This window comes from Durio zibethinus, chromosome 24 (genome assembly GCF_047325235.1).
Source record: "Durio zibethinus cultivar Kanyao isolate XHJ-2024 chromosome 24, ASM4732523v1, whole genome shotgun sequence".
NCBI classification, from domain to species: domain Eukaryota; kingdom Viridiplantae; phylum Streptophyta; class Magnoliopsida; order Malvales; family Malvaceae; genus Durio; species Durio zibethinus.
In genome coordinates this window covers 2,832,274-2,855,186 of record NC_143185.1, presented here as the reverse complement: position 1 = coordinate 2,855,186, position 22,913 = coordinate 2,832,274, and the positions used below count along the sequence as shown (strand labels likewise).

Genomic DNA, 22,913 nt, shown 5'->3' with positions numbered 1-22,913 from the left:
TAAAGTTGTGTATGTCACTCCTAATAAATTTTTAATATTTTATAATTTTATATTTAAATTATATTTTTTATTTTTTATTTATTGATTTTAAATTAAATATTTAACATTTAATAATATATAATTACGTTCTAATTCTAAAATAGACAAAAAGTGAGATTTAGACGTGGCCGTTGTCATCATATGCAGTAATGAAAATAATTTTAAAAAAATTATAAAAATGATGTAATTTAAAATTTTAAAAGTAATTATATATGATTTTAATAAAAATAAAAAAAATTATATTTGAAATATTCATATAAATTTAATACAATAATTTTTATTTTATATATAAAATAAATATGATGTTTATATATGAATTATTAAATTTAATTAAAAAATATTGATAAAGTATTAAATTTTTAATTTTAATTATAAAAATTAAAATTTATATCAATCTTAACTAAAAAGATTTATGAAACCTATAATAATTTTATTGGAAAAATATGTAGTAAAGGAAAAATCTTGAGGAGATAAAAAGGGATATTCCATTATAGGTAGTGATTTGTAATTCCACTAAAATGGCGTGTGGTTATGGAAAAATTTCAAGCACTGTTAGTTTGGCAGCAAACACAACAAAGAAAGTGATGGTTGTCTTTGTCTGTTAGTAAACATGGATTTTTTTTATTAGGCAAAGACAAACCCACCTACATGCAATCGTGGCACAATCTCAATGGAATTTGATGTATCGTAATCTTTGCAAGTTGTGAGACAATTCTAACCCAACTCAGAAAAACATTAAACAAAACAATATCTTTAGTATATCCACTTCCATGTTCTTTTTCTAATATACGATTACATATATTTTTTGGTTTGGAATATGCCATGGTTACTGTTGTTAGTTAGATTAAAATTTTTTTATACTTCTTTCTTTGTTTCTCTCTCCTGCCCAAGCTGCCCTTTCATCTGTTTCAAATTGCCCAATTGCTCTTTGTCGAGCGCTTTCCTTCTTTCTCAAGCAGCCCTTCTTTGTCTTACTCTCTCTCTCTCAAAAACACCCTTTTGACTAAATTTCATAAACTTGGTCTTAGCGATGAACATAATATATATATATATATATTGATGTATTTGATTGCTTAAAATCACCTGTTTAGAGATGTTTTAAGGTGGGTTTTTCTGTTTTATGATTTAAAGTTTTCTGGTTTGTAGCAAAAAAAAGTTTTTTTTGGAGGAATTTTGATGGTTTTAGATCAGTTTTAGAAAGATGGGTTTTGGTCATCAGTCTGATAAAGTTGTGGAGAAAAAATCATTAGGGAAGAAGAAAGATGAAGGAGAAGAAGAAACAGGATGTTGGGTTAAATTAAGGTTTATGGGAAGTTGCATGTCTTCAAGATCAAGAGTTGATAACTCTCTGAGTGGAAGAACAGGTACTCATTATGGTAATCTTCTCTTTCCTTTCCCCTTTATTTAATCCTTCTTTATCTTAAAATTCTTCTATATATATTGGATTTTTTGTCAATAGGTTGAAGGGTGTGATCATTTGTTGAGAATATTTAGGAGAAAAATTGCATTTATATAAATGGAGAATAGAGAATTATAAGATTATACCCCAAGTATTTTGGTGTTAAAGAACTCATCTTTAAAGAATAAATAAACAGAGAAAAATGTTTTTGTATTTTTACCGAGCATAGATACCAAAAAGTTTTTGTATTTCTTTTATCATTTTAATTAAAGGTATATAGATATAATTTAGTGATCAATAATTTTTTTTTTCCTTTAAATGGAGCCTCTGCAAAGGTTATTCATTTAATGGTTTTCTCACATGTTATATAAGTTTGGTTGGTTAAGCTAGCAAATATTTTGGGGTGTATTTACTATATTTGCATGTTAATTGATGAATGGTTTTTTCCTATCCATTAGGCCATGAACATTGTAAGTTTTGCTGAATGAGGCAATTGGCTGAAAGTAACTGGTTATGTGATTAGCCTTGAAGCATTGGATACAATTTTTTGAAACATTTATTGTGTGATATAAATGCATCCATATGAAATAGCATGTGATAGTTGCTATTTTTGATAAATTGTTTCATGACCATTAAGTTTACTGCCTTGGTCTTTGTCTAAATTCAGCGGAAAGCAAACCTATGAAAGAGGAAAGCAGAGATCAACCAATTGTTCCAGTGTCTTCTGCAACCACTAGTAATGCAGGAAGTGCTTCATCCACACCAAAATTCAGTGAGGAACTGAAAGTCGCTTCACAGCTTCGGAAGTTCACATTTATTGACCTTAAATCAGCGACCCGAAATTTCAGACCTGAGAGTCTTCTTGGTGAGGGTGGGTTTGGTTGCGTCTTCAAAGGTTGGATTGAGGAGAACGGAACTGCTCCTGTAAAACCTGGTACTGGGCTTACTGTTGCTGTCAAAACCCTAAACATTGATGGACTTCAGGGTCATAAAGAATGGCTGGTGTGACATCTGAATTTAGTTTTTTTTTTGTTTCTTTTGTAATCTTTTCTATTCAAATTTCATGTTTTCCCTGTATGTCAGGCTGAAATGGATTTTCTTGGTAACCTCCTCCATCCCAATTTGGTTAAATTGGTTGGTTACTGCATTGAAGATGATCACAGATTGCTGGTATATGAGTTTATGCCACGAGGAAGTTTGGAGAACCACCTCTTCAGAAGTATGTAATCGCCTTTTCTTTCATGATACATTTAGTGTGGTTTATGTGATTGGTTAAGCAAAGTATTGTCACACCTAGGGTGCTCCTTAACTTAGGTTGAAAAGAGAATCAGGGTTTTATTATCGGAAGGTAATGTCGTGAGTTGTACAAAATTTAGCTTAGAGATCAATGTGGTGCCTCAAGTTTTCCTCTGTATTACATGCATGTTTTCTCTTCATAAGCTTGTACACTCATTTGGCACTGAAAAGATTCATCATATAATTGGATTTTGACAGTTAGGATGCCATGTTAAAACTTAAAAGCAATCCATCTGTGATTATAGCAAGTTCTTATGTTAGAATTGCCTTTGTAATTTTTATTTAGTGTCAAAGCATCAATTGTGTGAGGACTGAGGAGGTAGCCAAGTAAATGTCTGGCAACTAACTTGTATTCTAGCATGAGTTTCGTGTTTGCTGTGGTTCAGCATGGCCAAAGTGACATACTGTCAGAAACTTCTCTTAGCTGTTGTTGTACACCGCTTCACCATCTTATGCATTTATGTCCTTTCTCCTTAATGCCCGAGTTTGCTACAAAGTTGTCTATGTGGTAGTTGAATGACCAATTATGGCAGGAATAAAATATCCGAAGCTTGGGTTTATTACTATCATTATGATTGTGTCCTCACGCATTTGCATGTACATGGTTGATGTTTAATTTTCTCTGGTAACAACCATTTTTTGTGCAGAAGGGTCCTTGCCACTTCCTTGGTCTATTAGAATGAAAATTGCACTTGGTGCTGCAAAGGGTCTTGCCTTTCTTCATGAAGAAGCAGAAAGACCTGTGATATATCGTGATTTTAAAACATCTAATATCCTGTTAGATGCGGTATGTAACTAAGACAGAAAAATAGTACGTTCCCTCCCTAATTTTAATTTTTTTCTTTTTTATAAAATGGTTATCAATTTCAGGATTACAATGCCAAGCTCTCCGATTTTGGACTGGCGAAAGATGGTCCTGAAGGAGATAAAACTCATGTATCTACTCGAGTTATGGGAACATATGGCTATGCTGCACCAGAATATGTAATGACTGGTACGTGGTAGAATTACTGCTTCATTTCTTGATATGATGTTTCATGAATTAGTTTCTTTTTATCTTAAACTCTCTTACGGCTTTGCTTTTTGGAATTAGCTCACCTCTGATATGTGTTAATCAAACAGTGTTAACCATTTTATTGAGAATTTGTTTTCTTTTAAGATTGTATAGTTATTACTTGGTATTTTTTCTATAACATTTAGAGTTGAAAAGCTTCTTTTATCTAGATCTGTGGTTACATAAATCTAATACAGTTATTAATTTAGGACATTTGACATCGAAGAGTGATGTGTATAGCTTTGGAGTAGTTTTACTTGAGATGTTGACTGGCCGGAGATCCATGGACAAAAACCGACCAAATGGGGAGCACAATCTTGTGGAATGGGCAAGACCGCATCTAGGAGACAAGAGAAGGTTCTTTCGAATTTTAGATCCTCGACTTGAAGGGCACTTTTCTATCAAAGGTGCTCAGAAGGCTACCCAGCTAGCTGCCCAATGTCTCAGCCGTGATCCCAAAGCCAGACCTCGGATGAGTGAAGTTGTTGAAACCCTAAAGCCCCTTCCAAACCTTAAAGATATGGCCAGCTCTTCCTATTACTTCCAAACTATGCAATCTGATCGTTCTAGGTCCTCCAACTTAAATGCCAAAAATGGCATCAGAACACAGGCAGGATTCGTAGTGAGGAATGGACAACCTATGAGGAGCTTATCCAGTCCAAACGGTCCTCAGGCATCTCCATATCACAATCTTCATCCATCACCAAAGCCTAAAGCAAAAGAATCATAGGTTTAAGTTTCTGTATATTCATATTTAGAATTTGGTAAATGTGCAGTGTCCGCATCTTCAGACTGCATAATCAACAGAGTATAGGGGGTGCCTCTGCCATTTCTTTGACAAGGATTGTTTTATATTCCACTGTTTCATTGTACCAGTAGAACTGAACAAGCCATACTAGATGTGCAATATCCTGATCAGTTCATTGAGCTCAGGCAAGCCTGTCTCATTTATTTCTCTCTTTTTCATTACTATCCCATTCCTATACCCTTCTACGGGATATTCAGGTTACATAAGAGAATAGAGACCGAAAGTTACTATGGTAATGGATTATATACATGTCAGCAAGCTGATGAAGACGAGGATCCGAAAGCAGTTGATAGGCTCAATCGTCTTGTATCAAGTCTTTCACCTCACCATTACCCACTTAATTTTTCTTTTTACCCTCTTTTTATTGTTAGCTGTTGTACAAATGGACCTCTTTTTTAAAGTATTTAATACAAGAAAACTAGTGTAAGAAAAAAAACATAGGGTGTTGTTTATAACTCTTTCTCCATTATTTGAATAAATGCTTGCAATGATTTTTTAACCATTCAATCTCAATCTCAAATCCAGATACTGTTAGATAAAGTCGTAAAAAACTTAAAATGAAAAACTTGTTCTGAATTATATCTAAATGGAAAAATACTTGGTTCAATGCATGTGAATTCCTTTAAACAAATAAGGCTAGAAGAAAGGGTTTAACATAGAAAAAAAAGGAAGAATATCACCATTTTTCAACATACTGAATCTTGCAGAAATGGGGGAGGTCATTTTCTGGAGAATAGAATTGGTTGTCCCACTTCATATTGGAATCATATCACATGATGCAAATCTTCATTAACGATAGTGGTATGTTATGGTACGGTATCACGTTCACACTGAAGCACCCTTCAACCATCCAACCCTACCCCATTAGTCCAAAGTCTGGTGTCACAATCATAATCGCACAAACTCTTCAACCCACCTACTCTACCCCCCCCCCCCCCCCCCCTCTATCTTCCACTTCCAAGGTTTTATTTTCGTGCAAAAACAATTTTATAAAAACATGATTTAACCAATTATTTCAGGAAAATACTTATTTTTTATTGAAAAATTTAAAGAAAATAGTTTAAACAAAATCAGGAGCAAGATCAGAAAATCAGACCTCTGCAAGTAAAAGGTACTCCACCTCAGTTAAACAAGGGATGATTAAAAAGGTAACCACATAGTTTAAACCACTATGCCACCTTTAATTTTTTTTCTCTACTTTATTTTTACAAAGAAAAAAACCCACTGCCATAAAGAGTAGACGGCAACACCATTAAAGTCAGTGTGACCAGACTACCCTTCAAAAGTTCAAGCCTATCATACTCTTAAAAAATAAGCTATAAAACTCAAGGCTTGAGTGCCAAGGCAAGTCCAACCTTGGCGCTCTTGTCAATGGACTTGGTATCTACCTCTCCGGAAATGGTAATGAGGGATTTTGGGCGCCACTCATGCTGGATGAGAGCACTTGCCTTTCCAGCATTGTTCACTCGTGCCTTAACCATGGTCAATGGATCCAATGCATGTTGTGTCCCAACAGTGATGGTGTTCTCATTGCTAGAGAAGCTATGGGTCACCTCAGCACCAACAGCAGTGTTAGTCAAGGGATTCACTATATGATAGTAGGATGCACTAAGGGAGTCACCCTTTCCATTGCTGCACCAATAAACAAGAAATTTATTAAACAAGGGATATATACTCGAACAGTTCATCATCAGAGAGGTACATGAATGCATCATCACATACAAAGCCAATGAAGCAATGAGATCAGCATTGGAGAAGCTCAATCCAGCATTGCATTTAGTGAAATTCCCAGTTTTTGTATCAAATGAGAGATCAGTACCGAGTGCAAGAACATTAGATCCAACCACACCTGAGAAGTTAACTATTGGGTATGCAGTCAATCCAATGCTTGTGCTTATCCCAGCATAGTCATGCAAATACTGGAGTTCAACCTAGTACATAATCACAAAGAGAAAGATATCACATTGTCCATCAACATCATGAAACATTCTAAGTAACATAGAAGCAGTATCCACGCTAAAGGCAGTTGTAACATGTTCTCCAGCTTAAAAGCCAAAACACAATAAAGTTTCTGGGGCTACAAATTGAAATTTGAGGACAGAATTGCCTACCTTGCCAGACCTCTGATCAGGGACTCTGAAGTTAAAGATTGCCTTCAGCCCAGGTGCAGGTTCATCAACCGTTATGGTGGTAAAGAGCTGATAAACACAAACTACTTTAGTACAATGAATAAATTTCAAGAGCTTATAAATGTTAGCAACCATATGAATTCAATAGCAAAGAAAATAAGAAGAAAGAAATGGAACTACAAACTCCCAATCCTTCAACAGAACAGCATTCCCTCTAAAAAGATCTGGTCTCAAAATTACATAATGCTCCACTAATATGACATTATAAGCAATTGTATCAGGCACATTCCCCTAGTTAGAGGTAAGGTTTCAAATGTAGAGGAGTGGGGATGAGAATAACTACTAATTTTCTTTAAATAAATTGATAAACCATGTTTAATAGAGAAAAGAGCATTGGATCTCACTTGCAAAAGAAAAGTAAGCAAGCACTCAATATACATCAAGTAAACTAGAAATCAACAAGAAGACAAGTGAAATACTTACATTGGCACCAGTTTCGACTTTGATATCAGTGGTAACATTCCTATTCTTTATCTGAGTGTTAACATCAGTCAGAAAGATATCGCCTTTTTTTGTTGCAGCAGAGGTAATAACCTAAAATTAAAGAAATAAAGAAACACACACAATTCCAAAGAATTAATTAAAGTTTCCTGTAGCAGATCCAGAAATCGAACATCTCCCATGATACATTGCAGTAAGAAGGATGAGATAACCATGCTAAAATTCTAGAAACATAATCTTTTAACATTTCAGACATTCATAAAACATAATAGGCAAAAATGCACTAAAATAAGTTACTCTAATTACTTTAAAACTATTAAAAAATCCAAAAACTATATATATATATATATATATTTTAAAAAACAAATTTGATACATGATAATATCTTAAAAGTAAGCTTAAACTAACATTCTTTCATTCAATCAACATAACTTTTATACTAACAAATGCATCAAAAAGATTTTACAAACCAAAACCAAAGCCAAAAAAATAATCTAAAAAATCTAACCAAAATAAATAAGCATTTAGGTTCACTGAAACAAATAACACATGAATTTTTTATAAAGCTGAAAACCCCAAGAAGAAAGATAAAAAAAAAACCCAAAATGTCGGTTGGGTTTCACAGAACAAAGCATCCAAAATTAATTCACCAATAAAACATAATTTGGATAAAATATAAAAACCAACCCAGGAAATAAAAATTAAAAGTTGACCAAAAAAAAACCTTACCACTCCAGTTGGCGAGCTGGTTGTCAAAGTGAACTTTTGGTCAGTCTGATAATCCTTGTAAAGAAGATCTATAAAATAAAAAAATACACAAAAATCACAGCATCATACTTAAAAAACGTATAAAAATACATAATTCTTATTCAAAAATAGAATTTTTATACCTCTAGCTTTCTTGCCGATGTCAGTGTAAAGACCTGGACCCTTACCCATAATTACCTCAGCAGAAGTTCAACAACAAAACAAACATTGAAGCAAAAAATCTCAGAGGTGAAGAAATAAATAGGAGAAGCCAAAACCCTAAATTACCTTTCTTTTTGGATTAGGGTTTTGGTTAAAATATTATTTATAATTAGAAAAAAGGGACGCGTCGGTTTCTAGCTGTTTCCACCTTTGTTCTTGATTGAAAGTCTAATTACATTTTGTTTTAATTTATTAATTTATTGTTTTTTATACTTGAATACTTTACGAGAACATTTTGCTTAAAAATTTTTATTATAATACAGCAATTGATTGATCATAATAAAAAATCACGAAAGGTTTTATTGTTTTTAAGTGTAAGTTTTATATAAAATTTTGATAGTTTTTATATAATTTTGAATTATAATTAATTAATTATACTATTATCATTATAAATGATATACTATCATACTTCAGTAACAAAAAATAAGTTTTTTTAATATATTTTTTATTTTTTATAATTATTTTTCAGCTTTATTCTATTTTTTAGAATTTTTATTTTTTTGGATTTCCTTTTTATGAAATAAAAGTTTTTCTAGATTTTAAGAGGAGAAATATTTTAGTTGTTTTTTTTTTTTTTTGGGGATTTTTTATAAAATGTTATTTTATTTTTTGATAGTAAAAATTTTAGTTGCATTAATAAGATGATTCGTATATATTAAAGTATAACAAAAATTAAAAAAGTAAGTGTAAGAAGATGATAGAAAAAAGTAGTTAAAAATAAAGGTCGAAAGTAATCTTAATTTATGCTCCGATATTAAAAGATTGGTTAAGTAAGATAGTAGGAAGGAAAAAAGAAGCAAGTAGAAGGAAATTGAGATTGTGAAATAATTCTTGGGTGGTGATATTTATATCTATAAGGTGAGAGTTTAGGGTCAAGGATGAATCCAAGCTGAGTTGGATGTTAACCATCAATTTTGGAAGTGACAAGTCAACGTCTAGGGGAGTTTATTGGACAAACTGATGAAGTAGCAGAGCTGATATGACCTCATGGATTCAGGTCAACCTGACACATCAACTTGATCCAAAAGTAAAAAATGTAATTAGCTATTTACCGACTATTTTTAATGAGAAAAAAAATAGTTTTGTCCTTTGAACCTAAAAATGTTCCTGAAATTTTATCCTTTCACCAAACAGTTTAAGTATCAAACTATTGAGTGTAAATTTGGCTAATCTGACTTATACCAATTTGGTTTGTGCTTGATGATACTGAGCTCAAATTCTTGAGCTTGGATTTTGAGAATTTTATTTAGTTGATTTGACTTGAGTCACCGAGGTGAATGGCTAAAGGTGCCGACGTGAACAAGGATCAGATTAAGCAAACCTATGAATGGTTACCTATGTGTTTTGTACATTTAACGTCTCGTTTGATCGTAATTTACTCTTTGTTATTGTGATGACAGACATAAGACTTGTGTTTTTCCTTTGTTTTTGAATATGTCTATTGTATTAGTACATGGTTAACTCGATATGTCATAAGTGTTTGGTCGATATGAGCAACATTTATTGAAATGATTGACATTCCCCTTTTGTAGATTTATCTCTTGTCTGAAAATATATTTGCATTTAATTAGGAGAGAGAAAATTTGATGGTTAAATGAATTAGGATTGAGAATGTTGAAGGTCATCCTCAGTAACCGTTATGGCTATGTGACACAATCTGGAGCGTTTATCTTATCTTTGTGTTATCATCCTCAGTAATCGTTATGGCTACGTGACACAATCTGGAGCGTTTATCTTATCTTTGTGTTATCATCCTCAGTAATTGTTATGGCTATGTGACACAATCTGGAGCGTTTATCTTATCTTTGTATTAGTTATATAAAAGGCCATTTATGACCTCTATGTCTCACATCATAGTCTTTTAGCTCTTAAGCCGACCAAATTTAATCAACCTCTAATACTTCTAGCCTTTTTTCAATTGATCTTCTCATTTTCCTAACTCTTCAATATGTTTTTTTTTATCCCTTTTCACTATATCTTTCAATTCTAGCATGTTTGAAAACTATGAGGTAGAAGTAAAGAAAGGTTAGCTTGGATGTCAATTATGTCTTCTAATTCTAACATGTCTAAAAATTTTAAGGTAAAAGTAAAGGGATATGATAAAGCATATTTAAAAAAAAAAGCATTGGATCTCACTTGCAAAAGAAAAGTAAGCAAACACTCAACTTATATATCAAATAAACTAGAAATCAACAAAAAAGACAGGTGAAATACTTACATTGGCATCAATATTGACTTTGATATCAATGGTAACATTACTATTCTTTATCTAGTTGTTAACATAAACCAGAAAGATATCGACTTTCTTTGTTCCAGTAAAGGTAGTAACCTAAAAATAAAAGATATTAAAAACAAGACTAGAAAATAAAAAATAAAACCTAACCTAACAAAAAAAAAACTTATCACTCCAGTTGACGAGTTGGTGGTCAAACTGAATTTTTGGTCGGTCTGATAATCTTTGCGAAGAACATCTATAAAATCAGTAAATACTCATACAAATCACACCTTTAAGCTTAAAATACATATAAAAATATATAATTCTTGTTCAAAAATAGTATTTTTATACCTTTAATTTTATTGTCGATGTTATTATAGAGACCTATATCCTTGCCATGATAATCTTAAAAGAACTTCAATGACAAAATGTAATTAAAGGTAAGAAATAAATAGAAAAAGTCAAAACCCTAAATTCACATTTTTTTAGGGTGGGTTTTAGTTAAAATATTATTTTATTATAAAAAAAAATGGTTGTTGGATGTTTAAATGTGTCAGTTTCTAGATATTTCCACCATTGATTCATGATTAAAAGTCTAATCACATTTTATTTTGATTTATTACCATTTTTTCTTTTTTTAACTTGAGTACTTGAACAAAAAGAAATAGTTTTGTATTTCAATATTGGGGAAAATTAGGGTTTTCATTTTCTTTTATAATTAACTAAAATGGATATCCACACTGTATTGCGAAAATAGGAATAATAATATTTTAAAAAATATATAATATATTCAAAATAAACAAAATAATGAAGGTTGATTTGTATTTTTTTTTATCTAATGTATATGACTCTTAAAATAAATATAGCCTTAATATTTTTTTGTCTAAACAATAAGATAAATAATATCCATGTAACTAAGAAAAGTTTAGCATGTAAATATCAATAATAAAGATTCAACAACGGCCAATATTATTACCAACCAATGTAAGATATCAACTTGCAAAACAATTAAAAAAGAAATCGAAATCAAAATTTTCAAAATATCTTCAAAGTGAACTCCTTTAACCTTGCTTGAAAAACATTTGCAGTAGATTGAGCAACGAATGCTACTACCAAAAATAATCTACCAATCTCTTGCACCAAACACAAATTCCTACTTTAAGAAATTCCATTTAAGGAATTTCAATACATTGATAATCTATTAAAAAAATTCATGTTGATAGATATAATAAAGTCAAAGTCTTATGGGTTTGAAGAATTTCGATACTTTGACAATCTATTAAAAAAATTTGTGTAGACAGATATAATAAAGTCAAAGTCTTATGGGTTTTATTTTTAAATAATGGTACAAATTTAAAAAAATAAAAAGCAACAAATTTTTTTTTAAGAAAATATAAATAGTTTTGCTATTTTACAGGTTTATGTTAGATAACTTTACAAATAAAAATTTTTCATGAAAAATATCATACAATAAAGATTTATTAACTAAGCAATTTAAGTTATAGAGCATTGTATCTTAATTTTGGATGCAAGATTCTAGTTCTAAAAGTGATTTGCTATGTGTAAAAAGTATTTAATACAATTAATGTATAATAGATTTAAAAAATACAGCATTGAAATGAGACTTAAATCAAGGGTTTCAATTTTTTTGTTCACAAAATGATAATCTATATACAAATTAATGCAAAAACTAATGGCAAGATAAAAATGAATTCAAGCATCTATTCTATAGATTGAACTCCCAAATAATCATCACTTAAAAAAAATTTAAAGCTTGGTACTTGACCTGTTCATGTCATATTAGCTAATGAATGGTAGCATTAGATCCGTGCTGAGTCCGAATCCTTCAAAAGCATTGGGTTTAGCATGCTTTACCTTACCAAAATATCAGATATGACGCAAAAGCCTAGGTAGAAAAGTGTTATTTGAGCTATGACACACAACTATCACATGTTTACATGCTCTTATTATGGCAACATTCATTCGCCTACTATCTCCCAAGAATTCGATAGCTCTTAAAGTGTTTGAACATACCTAAATTAGTAACAAGCATTCCACATTAGTCATAGTTAGATCAATCAAATATTTCTATTGATAATGACATAGTTTTAAGCAAACCATGATGAAGCACAAATTTAAAAAATCTTATTAGGGTATATAAAAAAACTTCATACTCAAAGCTCAATATATGTTTAATAATCGCCATGTACTGAAGGTTTTGTTTGAGAATATTTACCTCATAGTAACATTTATTCCAATGAACAATATCGCTTTCCAACCATTCAAATTCAGATTTTTTTTCAATTGTTTAGTCTTATAGGTTGGCATAGCATATCCTGCTATTGTGAATAGTATTTAGAGTCGACTTTTAGAGTTATCCACCTCGAGCCCACACTCTATCCTTGAAACCAAAGTAAGTTGTAGTGGTATAACAAGCATTTTTTATGGTTTAAGTTCCTGACGGTCAAATACAGATCTTTTTATGAATTGATCCTCAAAACCAACAACTATGTTGCAAAAATGAGCTCATGATGATATGTAAAACCATTTTGGATTTAATAGTTGCTTAAATTCACCATGGTTGATTAGCATAAATGAGATTATCAAAATTGTTAAGCTATAAAAGTTAGCCAAAATGAAAGATTTTATATTCAAACAAGAGCTCAAAGATTTTGGCATAGGGGAAATTTGCATGGGTAATAAAGGAAACAACAAAAACAAAATAAGTAAAATAGCACCAATTGAAATAAAATTGGTTTCTCTCTAAATAAAACTTACTCTATTTTGAATCAGTTCAACAAATTCTCTCTTTAAGCTTTGATATTTTTTTACAATAGTAGGTTGCATGAAAAATTCCAAATACCTTGCTAACTTCTTCAAGTATCCATCCTATTAAAGCAAGAACATAATTTCACTAAACCTCTATATATTGCAAATAATTCCACTAAACTACAACAAAAAAAAATTTAAAACTATAGAAAAAAGATAGAGAACATGTGACTTAAAGAAAAAAATCTAGTAAAAATTATAAATAATAAAGAAAATCTTACAATCGTGCCTTATGAAATGCTACCACCAAACAAAAAAAAAACATTGAATCAAAGATAGTTGTTGAATCCTATAAGAAAATAGAGTTCATTTTTATCTTATCATTGAAAATCAGCCAAAGATATGGAATTCTATATTCCCAAACATTAACATAGTTTTATGAAACATAAATGTACATTATCACATTAACACTAATACTGAAAAGAAAACCAAGCATATTGGCTAACTCAGTGATAAGAGTAATTTGCAAGAGAAAATCAATAACTTGAATCACATTTACAAAGTATAGAATCATTAATCCATGATGTCATCTCTTTTTTTGTAAAATGATTTTCTTTTTGACACATTTATCTGTTACCTACCTGCAATGCATTCTATTATATGTTTTAGAATTTAAAAAGAAAAAAGGAAAAAGGAATACAAAATGCATTGTGCAAAAGTAGCAACAAAAGTTTGATACATCAACGGTAAAGGCATTGAAGAGTAGAACAAAGGCCAATATCTCCTTGAATGCCAACCATGAAAAGCCATGCCACCTCTCGTCGCACTAAAAAATAATATAAGCGACTTGAGCTAAACTGATCTCCCAGTTAATGATGTCAAATGCTATAGCTATGCCAGTTGTTCTCTAACCTAACACATTGATGAAAAGCCAAAGAATTTCAATATAGAGAATCAAGACCAAAAACCCAATCCAAGCCAGCACGTTAACCTTACTTTGAGCCTAAAGGAACTTTACAGTAGGAAAGGTAATGGCAAGTGAAAACAACTAGGAGATGGTAAGTATAGTGAACTTCCCAACCAAGTCAATGATCTCATTTTCTTGCCCAAAAAAAAACTTGAATACCAATAACGTGTATGACAGTTCCATCATCTTCATGTATAGGTGCAAGTTTTAATCTATTTACCATTGACATGCCATCATTCATGAAATTTAAAAGCTCATCTAAGAATTTAATATTTTCCTCAAAACATCTTCGAATCTCAGAAATAACAAAAGGATCTACCAAAAGGTGATCTTTGAGTACGTGGGTCTCTATATTGTGAAAATTGAATAAAATAAAATAAAAATAAACACTTATAAAAAGGTTAATCTAGTCATTTCAAATGAGAGATCATTAAGAGATGAAAAAACATAGTAGTTAAGGAAGCATAAATGAAGGTACATTACTTTAGGGCATTATTGAATATGAAATTTTAAAAGCAAAGAAACATAAAGATAATCTCAAAGTACCAAAAGCTAACTTTTATTACATAATTATGGATACCAACCAAGAAAATGCCCATAACATGGAAATAAATTAAACTCTGCAATAATTTTTATTGATGCAATGCACTAGCCAAATCTAAAAAAAAAAGAAGTGTGAAAAATTTTTCAATCCATATTGCTCCTTTTGAGGAGGAATGCTTAATGCTTGAATATGACAAATTCTTTTAAGACATCGAAAATTAAAACTAGAAGAAGCTAGAGGCTTCACTCACTATAAATTGCACAATTTTTTTCCAATCTAGTTTAGAGGAAAGAGTTAATTATACAACAAGCTTACATTTTATATAGGTTTGCTTTACCAAAAATATTGGTTTAGTATTTACTATATTTATTTACTTTTTTTAAAAATCTAAGTCCTAATTTTTTTTTGTTTTTATATTTATTCATTTTTTTACTCTTAATTTTTTACTTCTAATTAAATGAAATAATCAAAAGTAAACTCCATATTTTCTACTAATAAAAGAAAAAATTCGTTTTGCAACATAAATCATCAGGAACAACGTAGCTTATTTATCTCTCCCTTCATATGATAAAGGAACACCAGTTTTATTAGCTACTTAAATGCATAGCTTTTTTGCACAAATTGTAGACAAGTAAATTCCAAGTTGGTTACTTTAAACGAATTTCTTTCTTGACAAAATCTTTTGCATTATCAACGCTAGTAATCAAAATTAGTAGCTTTAATCTAATAGCATTTAATACCTAAATATGCTCTGCAATGACCTGGCAAACACAATTGGCATCAAATTAAACACAATAAAATAAAGATTAAAAATTGGCCTAATAAAAACACAAGCTCAAATACAACAATATACCTCTATTAAACTAGTTTTCATTTTGTGATTAACAGACTCACTAGGCTGAGATTGGACAATACCATCAATAGCGATCACATACCTAAATGACACCATCAACAGTGATCACCCAAAGAAAACAAAAAATGAAAAAAAAAGAGAGTAAAAATTTAAGATTTTCTTAACGTTTCTCGGGAAACAAAAAACAATGATAGGTGTTTTGAATATGTGTGTTTTGAACACCTTTCCATGCTTGGAAAGAGACTAAAAAATTAAAATAATATCTTTTCCCTCCATAAGACAGTGTCAAAACCCATGTTGATTAGAACGCATGTACCAAATCTAGCCACCAAAACTAATATTTTGGTCTTTTTCTCAAGCATCTTTTGAAACAAACAACTATTTTAATCCACCATCATTTATTAGAAATAATTTGAGAATTCAAATATAAAAAAATAAAAATAATTTTCCATATAAGCCAAAAATTATTTTTCTTACCTTTTTCACTTTCATGTTCTTTTTTTTCAATTCCCTTTAAACATCAATCGACAAGGAGATACTTGACTTTTACAGCCTACCTCGCCTCTCCCTCCCTTATTCCCTCTTACATTGCTTCTCATTCCTTTTAGATTTTTTTTTTTTTTTCATGATGGTTTGTCTTGAAAAGCTTTTGAAATGGTGTGAAAATCAAACAGAACAGATTTAGAAGCTTCTGAAATGGTTTGGTTCCAAAATTAAACTTTTAATTACTTTTAAGTACTTTGTTGATGTGGACAATCCAAACTCAATAGGGGATTACTTTTATATAATGTAATAGATTTTTTAACTTTACTTTTTTTTCCTAAAATTTTTAATTCTCTAGATTTTTCTTTTTTACGAAACAAAAGTTTTCCAAATTTTAATTAGGGAAACATTTCAATTGTTTTCTCCTTTTTTGAAATTTTTTTGTAAAAAAATTATTTTATTTATTGACAATAAAATTTTTAGACTGCATTAATAAGGTGATCCCTACATCCTAAAGTATAATAAAAAATTAATCAAGAAATAAGATATATGTTACTTTTAATTTTACTTATAAAATTAAAAATTTTTATGATATAAAAGGTGAAAATTTTTATAATTCTTAATAGTTGAAGAATGTTATGGATGTTTATATTTTTTTATCAAATTTGCCTGAAAATTTTTTATCAAAATTAAATTTGTCACAAACACAAATAAAAAGGAATTGTTGTAAAATGTTGCCAGAGAAAAGTGGTGCACCAAAATAGATGAAAATGACATTACTTTGTTTGAAACTACAAAAAGATTGGCCAATTTTTACATCACAATTTACAAGGATAAATTAAAAAAAAAACTTTATGACAGCTTTAAAGCCTAAATTTCTTTTTCTACCATCTATTTTATTCTTTGTTCATCAAAATTTTGATGTTAAGTGGGTAACTAAAAGTTTCTCTCTTTATGGAAAATTAATCATTAAAACTGAAATGTATAAATTATAGTGTGTTTATTACAGTTATTGATGTGTTGGGATAAGATTCACATGTGAGTAAAGAATTTTATATCACTAAGAAATCTAAATGAGATGTCTTATATATACATGGAAGACTCAAGAACCTAATAGCTTAAGCTTTTGAGCTCAAATGGTATCCAACATGTATATATGGGCATTCTAGTGCACTCCCATGGGCTCCAAGTGTGATAAATCTCCTAACAACTAGTATCAGAACCAAGATTACGGGTTGGAGTCCCAATGGTGTTGTTGAAAGGGAGATTATTGGTAGATTGAAGGTTAGTCGCATCCATAAACTCTATGTGCTTGAACACTAGTATTAAAAGATTCGACTTAAATGCATCAAGTATATGATAATATGCAAAAGTGAAACACCTAAGTGGGCAATGTATTGAGTTAACCTGGAGTTCAAGCTTGAAGGAATACTGAGACAACCTAGGTAGCAAGGTTGAGTGCTATGACTTAACCTAAAAGCGCACTAGAAATGTGAGGTTGCTTGGTCCAAAGGAAGTGTTGATAGGATTTACTTACACGGGAGAGTCGAGATGGGACTTAATCAGAACTCACAAGTGAACATGAGAGATTGTTGGGATAAAGTTCACATATAAGTAAAAAATTTCATATCACTAAAGAATCTGAATGAGATATCCTATATATATATGGATGACTCAAGAACCTAATAGCTTAAGTTTTTGGGTTCAATTACTGTCCAACATGTATGTATGGACTTTCTGATGTGCTCCCATGGACTCAATGTTTGACAAATCTCCCAACATAATGAATATATTCTGAAATCTAAATGAAATATGCTGCCAAAAGAGCAAAAAAAAAAAAAAAAAAAAAAACCAGAATAAAATTTATTTGGTATAAGGCACTAGCTGATGGTAATGGGCACATTCACATAACATTTGCATGCGCGGTTGTAAATCTAGGTTTCATCATGTTTACTGAAAAATTAAAAATAAATGATATTCAAATCAATTGATGAAAGATTGATTCAAGATAAGTTGTAAATTTGCACGTTTTAGTTTTAAACTTTACAACGTAATTTCTATGTTGCATGGCGATGACATATTTTTCAAAAATATCTGAATTTTTACTTAAAATATAGAATATGAAATTAAATTTAAAATTTAATTCCGTTAGTTCATAAAATTACATTAAATAGACATTCAACAAATTTTATTTAAATCACAATACTTGCGATTCTTTTCCCTCTAGGTTGCACGGTCTGTTTAGTTAAAGAAAAAAAAAAGAATATGAAACTGTTGGATCAATTGGTAGTGAATTAGTGACTTGAACATGAAATTTTCATTTGGAGATGAAAGGAAAGATGAGTATTTAGAATTTCTTTGACTTATTTGTAATGTTAACAGCTTATGGATCAACTTGCTGATCTTCCTGCTGCAGGCAATTTACAGAAAATAAAAGAGTTACCTTTCAGCATTGCTAATTCTGTTCTGTTTCTCAAATGTAACAAAGTAAGAAAATTATAGTAGCTTTAGGATGTTACTAAATGTAACTTCTATAAGTATAGTTTTTTTTTTTCCCAGGAAACAATCAATAATATCAAGGAATTTTCAGAAAACTGAATTGGATATCTATATCCATCTATGAAACTGTTGACCATTTCCCAGAATTTATGTCAGGTGTAGAAATTACTGATTCTGGAATAACTTGGCAGAATTCTCCAGGAATTTCACAATGCTAAAAGAAGATAGTAGACCAATGCTACAGGTAAGGCAATAAGCATGCCAAAGATTACCCTGAAACCAACACAAACCAAACTTCATTATTAAATGGATCCAAATGAAAAGATAACGTTGAAAACATAAGATGCATTGAAGTGTTGATTACCCTGTGCTCAATATATCCGGATGAACATTGTACTCTTTGGCGAAAACAAATGGAACGACTCCTTGAGGAAGAGCTGCCTGCAATGTAGATTGTGTATTGTTTAGGTTTCATCCATTGATTGAAGGTTGAAATTAAAATAACAAAAGTTGACTAACCTGCACAATTGACACTCTAAATAAGCTGCCTCTGAGTCTGAAGGCGGTAGAGGATGCTGCCATTAGAGCAGGACCGGCCATGAATTTCATGAACATGGCTACTGCTGCCATTCGAATACCACTTGCTATTATGCTAGGCCGTGATGCCATAAATAGACCTGTTGACAGCAACAGGAGTTAGAATTGATGGTAAAAAGTTTTTCATGATTTGGTAAATGTCCTTGCAGTTCTTTTTTTTTTTTTCTTTCATACACAAGAACAAGGGAATGAATTGCAGGTGCTAGGATTAGAATCTCAAACTTGCTGGTTACCTATTAAGGCCAGATGCATGAACCAAAATATCTAAACTCGGGTTCAGGATTGTAGGATTTCAGGAAAAGGGTTGGACTACCTCTTATTACATAGCCTAATCCTTTAACCAAAATAAAGAATGAAACTGTCGAAATCGTACCTAAGCTGAACATTGCCATACCAAGTCCTCCATTTGATAATATTGCTATTGATTTTTCAATAATGGCAGGGAATTTTATGTTCCACCTACAAGAGATTTCAGCCCCATTACTTTATTAGCATTACACAGAAAGTTGAAGAAATTCATCGGTCATCACATGACCTTTATCAAGATGAAAAATCCCATGGTTGGGCTCAAAATTCCAACCTGAATTGAATGCATGCCCAAATAAGACCCAGTAAGGTTGCATGAGTATTAGGATTTGCCATGAGCTTCTTCCCCACTGTCAAGAAAATGAGCATAGCCTTGGATTTCCTTGGCCTGGTGTGTGCCTCTTCTCCTCCCTCTTTTCTTTGTGCTTCTTCAGGGGCCTCTTGGTTGCCTTAATTCAGAATAAACAACATCAACAATATAATATATAGAAGAAAGCATTTTTTTCAGACATCAAAATCGCGGTTTAGCAGTCATTATATATAATATATGTGCATTTTCCTATGTTACAATATTATATTTCTGGCTTTATATATTTATGGAGAGAAACCACAAATGTATTCTGGAGCCCACTTGATTTATCTTTTGCTTCTAAAGTTGACTGAACTAGCTTGAAATTCAATCATCCATTCATTTTGGAAGTTTAAATTGAGGTGAAAATGTTCATGCTTATGAAACTAATCAAGGTTGAATTATGTCTACCTGTGTCATGTGAAGGTGGTGTCTCGGAGGCTGCCTTTGTGGCGTTTAGCTCAAACAGAAACAACAGTAAATTGTACCAAATCAAGCTTTGTAGGACAACTATCTGAGCAAGGAGTGTAGCTGATTTATCCCCATACATGGCCCTCAACATTGGAATCCCCAGGATTAAAGTGTTAGGCAAGGTTGATAGAGAGAGGCCTGTAATGATGGATGGTAGACCTCCCCGGGAGCTGAACTTTGTGATGGCTATCAAAACTAGAAACGCTAGTAGTTTTTGAAGGAAGTCAGCAAGTATGAGTTTCAGGTTCATCTTGTAGGGGTTGTTTTCGGAGATCACTTGGAAAGACAACAATGGGATAGAGAATTTAGCTACAAACTTGTTTATGCCAGAACATTGCTCTGGTGTAAACAGCTTCCACCATTTCACGGAGATGTAGGCCAAAATCATGGCAAAGTACAACGGGACAGTGGCTGCCACAACATGGTAGACATCTGCCATGGAAATCATTGGTAAACTAGTGATTGAAGGGTTGTACAGCAATGTACTGCTTTTTTATAGAACCTTGGCTATGGAACTGTTTATATATGCTCTATTGGTTGCTTTATCGGACATAGAAAAGAAGTCGGGCAGGTCTCCTGTTCCGCAAGAATCTTGTTGAAAAAGTTTCCTTAATCCATTCCCCAAAATAGCCTTAGGGTTTAAACTGTTTGTGTCGGGCTGCAAATCCTCATTTGTTGTTTTTTTTTACACAATTAGCTGCAGCCGGATAATAATGGATGGACAGTAAATGTTATAATTTGAATTCAGAATCGTTGAATGTCACTTAATGTAAATGAGAATATAAATTAATTAAATTATATTATATTATGGATTTTTTTATTTATTGTCTTTTTACATGTATTACTGGTATGTTTTTAGAACATATTCATCTACTTTTATCTTTACATTTATTTTTTTCCGTCTTGTGATGGTTAAGTATAAGATAATGCTAGTGGTAATTATAAAAGTATAAAGAACTTTATTATCAATAGAAAGTCAGGGTATTTTTGTCATCATCGTCAAAAGGTAGATTCCAGTTTCCTTGTGGTTATGTTATACTTCTTTAAGGGAAATGAGGGCTAGATAGGCTAAACCCTAAAAAACTCTTGCCAGTAGGCTTTAGTCTTAATGAATTCAATCTCAAAGACCAAAAGAAATTCACGTTTTTTGTTTTTTTTTCTTCTTTTGCAGCTGTTAGGGGTCAAAAAAAGAGAAAAAGTACAGCATTCATTACTAAATCTGATACATCACAGAAGATCTTCTAAGCCAATCTAACAAACAATTCTTGGATCACAGAAAATCACAGAAAGGATCATCTTTTGACCCTTGAAAACCTCATCAATTCTTTATAAAAGCAATTCAGGATCAAAGAAGAATGAGTTGTGGTAGTAATCTTAATATGTCCTTTTTTACAGCAGGAGAATAAAAAAATAATTAAAATTTAAAATTATTAAATATTATATTTTAAAAATAATTAAAATGATTTTATTAATGAACTGAATTAAAATTCGAGTTTAACATTTGCTCATATGGGCAAAATATTGTGTATCTAATACATTTCTTTCTTGGATGAATATGTATATAGAATGAAAATGTCTGAAACACCCTTCATTTTCTTGAGTAATTGAGATTTAAATACATCCTCTCAGCCTAGGTATTCTTAGCTTTATGGTTTAGATTGCTTCACAGAATTTTTTGGTATTAAGCTGAGGAAGAAGGAATAAAGAAGTGAATTGCAAGGGAAGTAATAGAAGTACTGAGTTTATGACAGTGGGAGGGGAAGCATTTTTCTAATTATAGTTAAAAGTGTGAGAATAAGTGTTGCGATGAATTCACCTTTTAAAATGTGAAATTTTTCCATGAAAAGTCCTGTTGTCTCTTTCTTCATGTTGTTATTAATGAGATTGAACAAATCTTGTACATCTAGAAGAGTTCAACGCCAAGCGATCATTGAAAAACCTTTGAAAACTTCTTCAAAAGTAGGTCAATATCTCTGTCTGAAGGCTTCCCAAATTTGGTTTCTTATATTCTTTTAGTAAGTGTATGTATAACGTTACAATCTCATGTCGGAATATTGTCAGAATCCACTATGATTATATTTAAAGACTTGAAACTGTGAAACACTTGCTTTTTGTAGGATAAATTTATAAGATTTTCAGATCAAAACTGATTCATTATTACCAGGGTTATTAACAGGAGTTGTGTATTCTTGTGTAACCTATAGAGTGCTACTGTTTCTTTTAGCACAAGGTTTGCAAACGGAATTGTCAAAAGAACTTGATCATGTATTTTATTTTATATCTGCAACTGCAACATTGGGATAAATTTTGTTACATGAGGAACAGAATTCAAGAAATTTGGGAATACCTATCATTTTTCCAGGGTGGTATGTACTATTATGTCAATTGAAAACCGATGATTATAACAGTTTACAACATGTGTCTAATTCGTTTGCAGGGTTAAGATTAAACTCGGGAACTTTCCATTTTAAATCTAGTTGATACAGATTAGATTAAACGCCCATTTTCTGCTCATCTTTTGTCTCCTTGAATCATTTCTTTTGTCAAATCCTGTAAGTGGACAAAGGAATGCCAAGAGAAGGCCACTAAAAGTCTTTAAGTACTGCAGAATTAGGAGGAAAATTCCATCTAGCACAAAGGTCCCCAGACATCATTTTCATGGGCA

At 31.3% G+C, this 22,913-nt stretch overlaps 3 protein-coding genes across 6 annotated transcripts; 1 reads left to right on the top strand and 2 right to left on the bottom strand.

Moving 5' to 3' along the window:
* The first annotated feature begins 969 nt into the window (after positions 1-969).
* On the top strand, positions 970-5,051 carry LOC111316676 (serine/threonine-protein kinase PBL34-like). 4 transcript variants are annotated; one of them, XM_089753617.1, is made up of 6 exons: positions 970-1,403; positions 2,106-2,440; positions 2,522-2,657; positions 3,385-3,521; positions 3,605-3,728; positions 3,998-5,051. In XM_089753617.1, exons 1-6 carry the CDS (start codon positions 1,241-1,243, stop codon positions 4,516-4,518), a joined length of 1,416 nt encoding a protein of 471 aa, XP_089609743.1. In that variant the 5' UTR covers positions 970-1,240; the 3' UTR covers positions 4,519-5,051. The 4 variants fall into 4 exon arrangements, with proteins under 4 accessions (XP_089609743.1, XP_022774472.1, XP_022774474.1 ...); XM_022918737.2 differs by having other exon boundaries at positions 970-1,415; positions 3,382-3,521; XM_022918739.2 differs by having other exon boundaries at positions 978-1,403; positions 3,382-3,521.
* Positions 5,052-5,695: 644 nt separating this feature from the next.
* Positions 5,696-8,369, bottom strand: LOC111316677 (mitochondrial outer membrane protein porin of 34 kDa-like). The gene is made up of 6 exons (XM_022918740.2): positions 8,117-8,369; positions 7,956-8,023; positions 7,209-7,319; positions 6,708-6,794; positions 6,319-6,527; positions 5,696-6,228 (listed from the first exon to the last, which is right to left on the bottom strand). The coding sequence occupies exons 1-6, from the start codon at positions 8,163-8,165 to the stop codon at positions 5,922-5,924; spliced, it is 831 nt and encodes a 276-aa protein (XP_022774475.2). The 5' UTR covers positions 8,166-8,369; the 3' UTR covers positions 5,696-5,921.
* A 9,895-nt stretch (positions 8,370-18,264) lies between these two features.
* On the bottom strand, positions 18,265-20,961 carry LOC111315961 (auxin efflux carrier component 8-like). Its single transcript, XM_089753384.1, has 6 exons — positions 20,189-20,961; positions 19,703-19,877; positions 19,496-19,581; positions 19,045-19,202; positions 18,890-18,966; positions 18,265-18,798 (listed from the first exon to the last, which is right to left on the bottom strand). Exons 1-6 carry the CDS (start codon positions 20,694-20,696, stop codon positions 18,732-18,734), a joined length of 1,071 nt encoding a protein of 356 aa, XP_089609510.1. The 5' UTR covers positions 20,697-20,961; the 3' UTR covers positions 18,265-18,731.
* Positions 20,962-22,913: the final 1,952 nt, after the last annotated feature.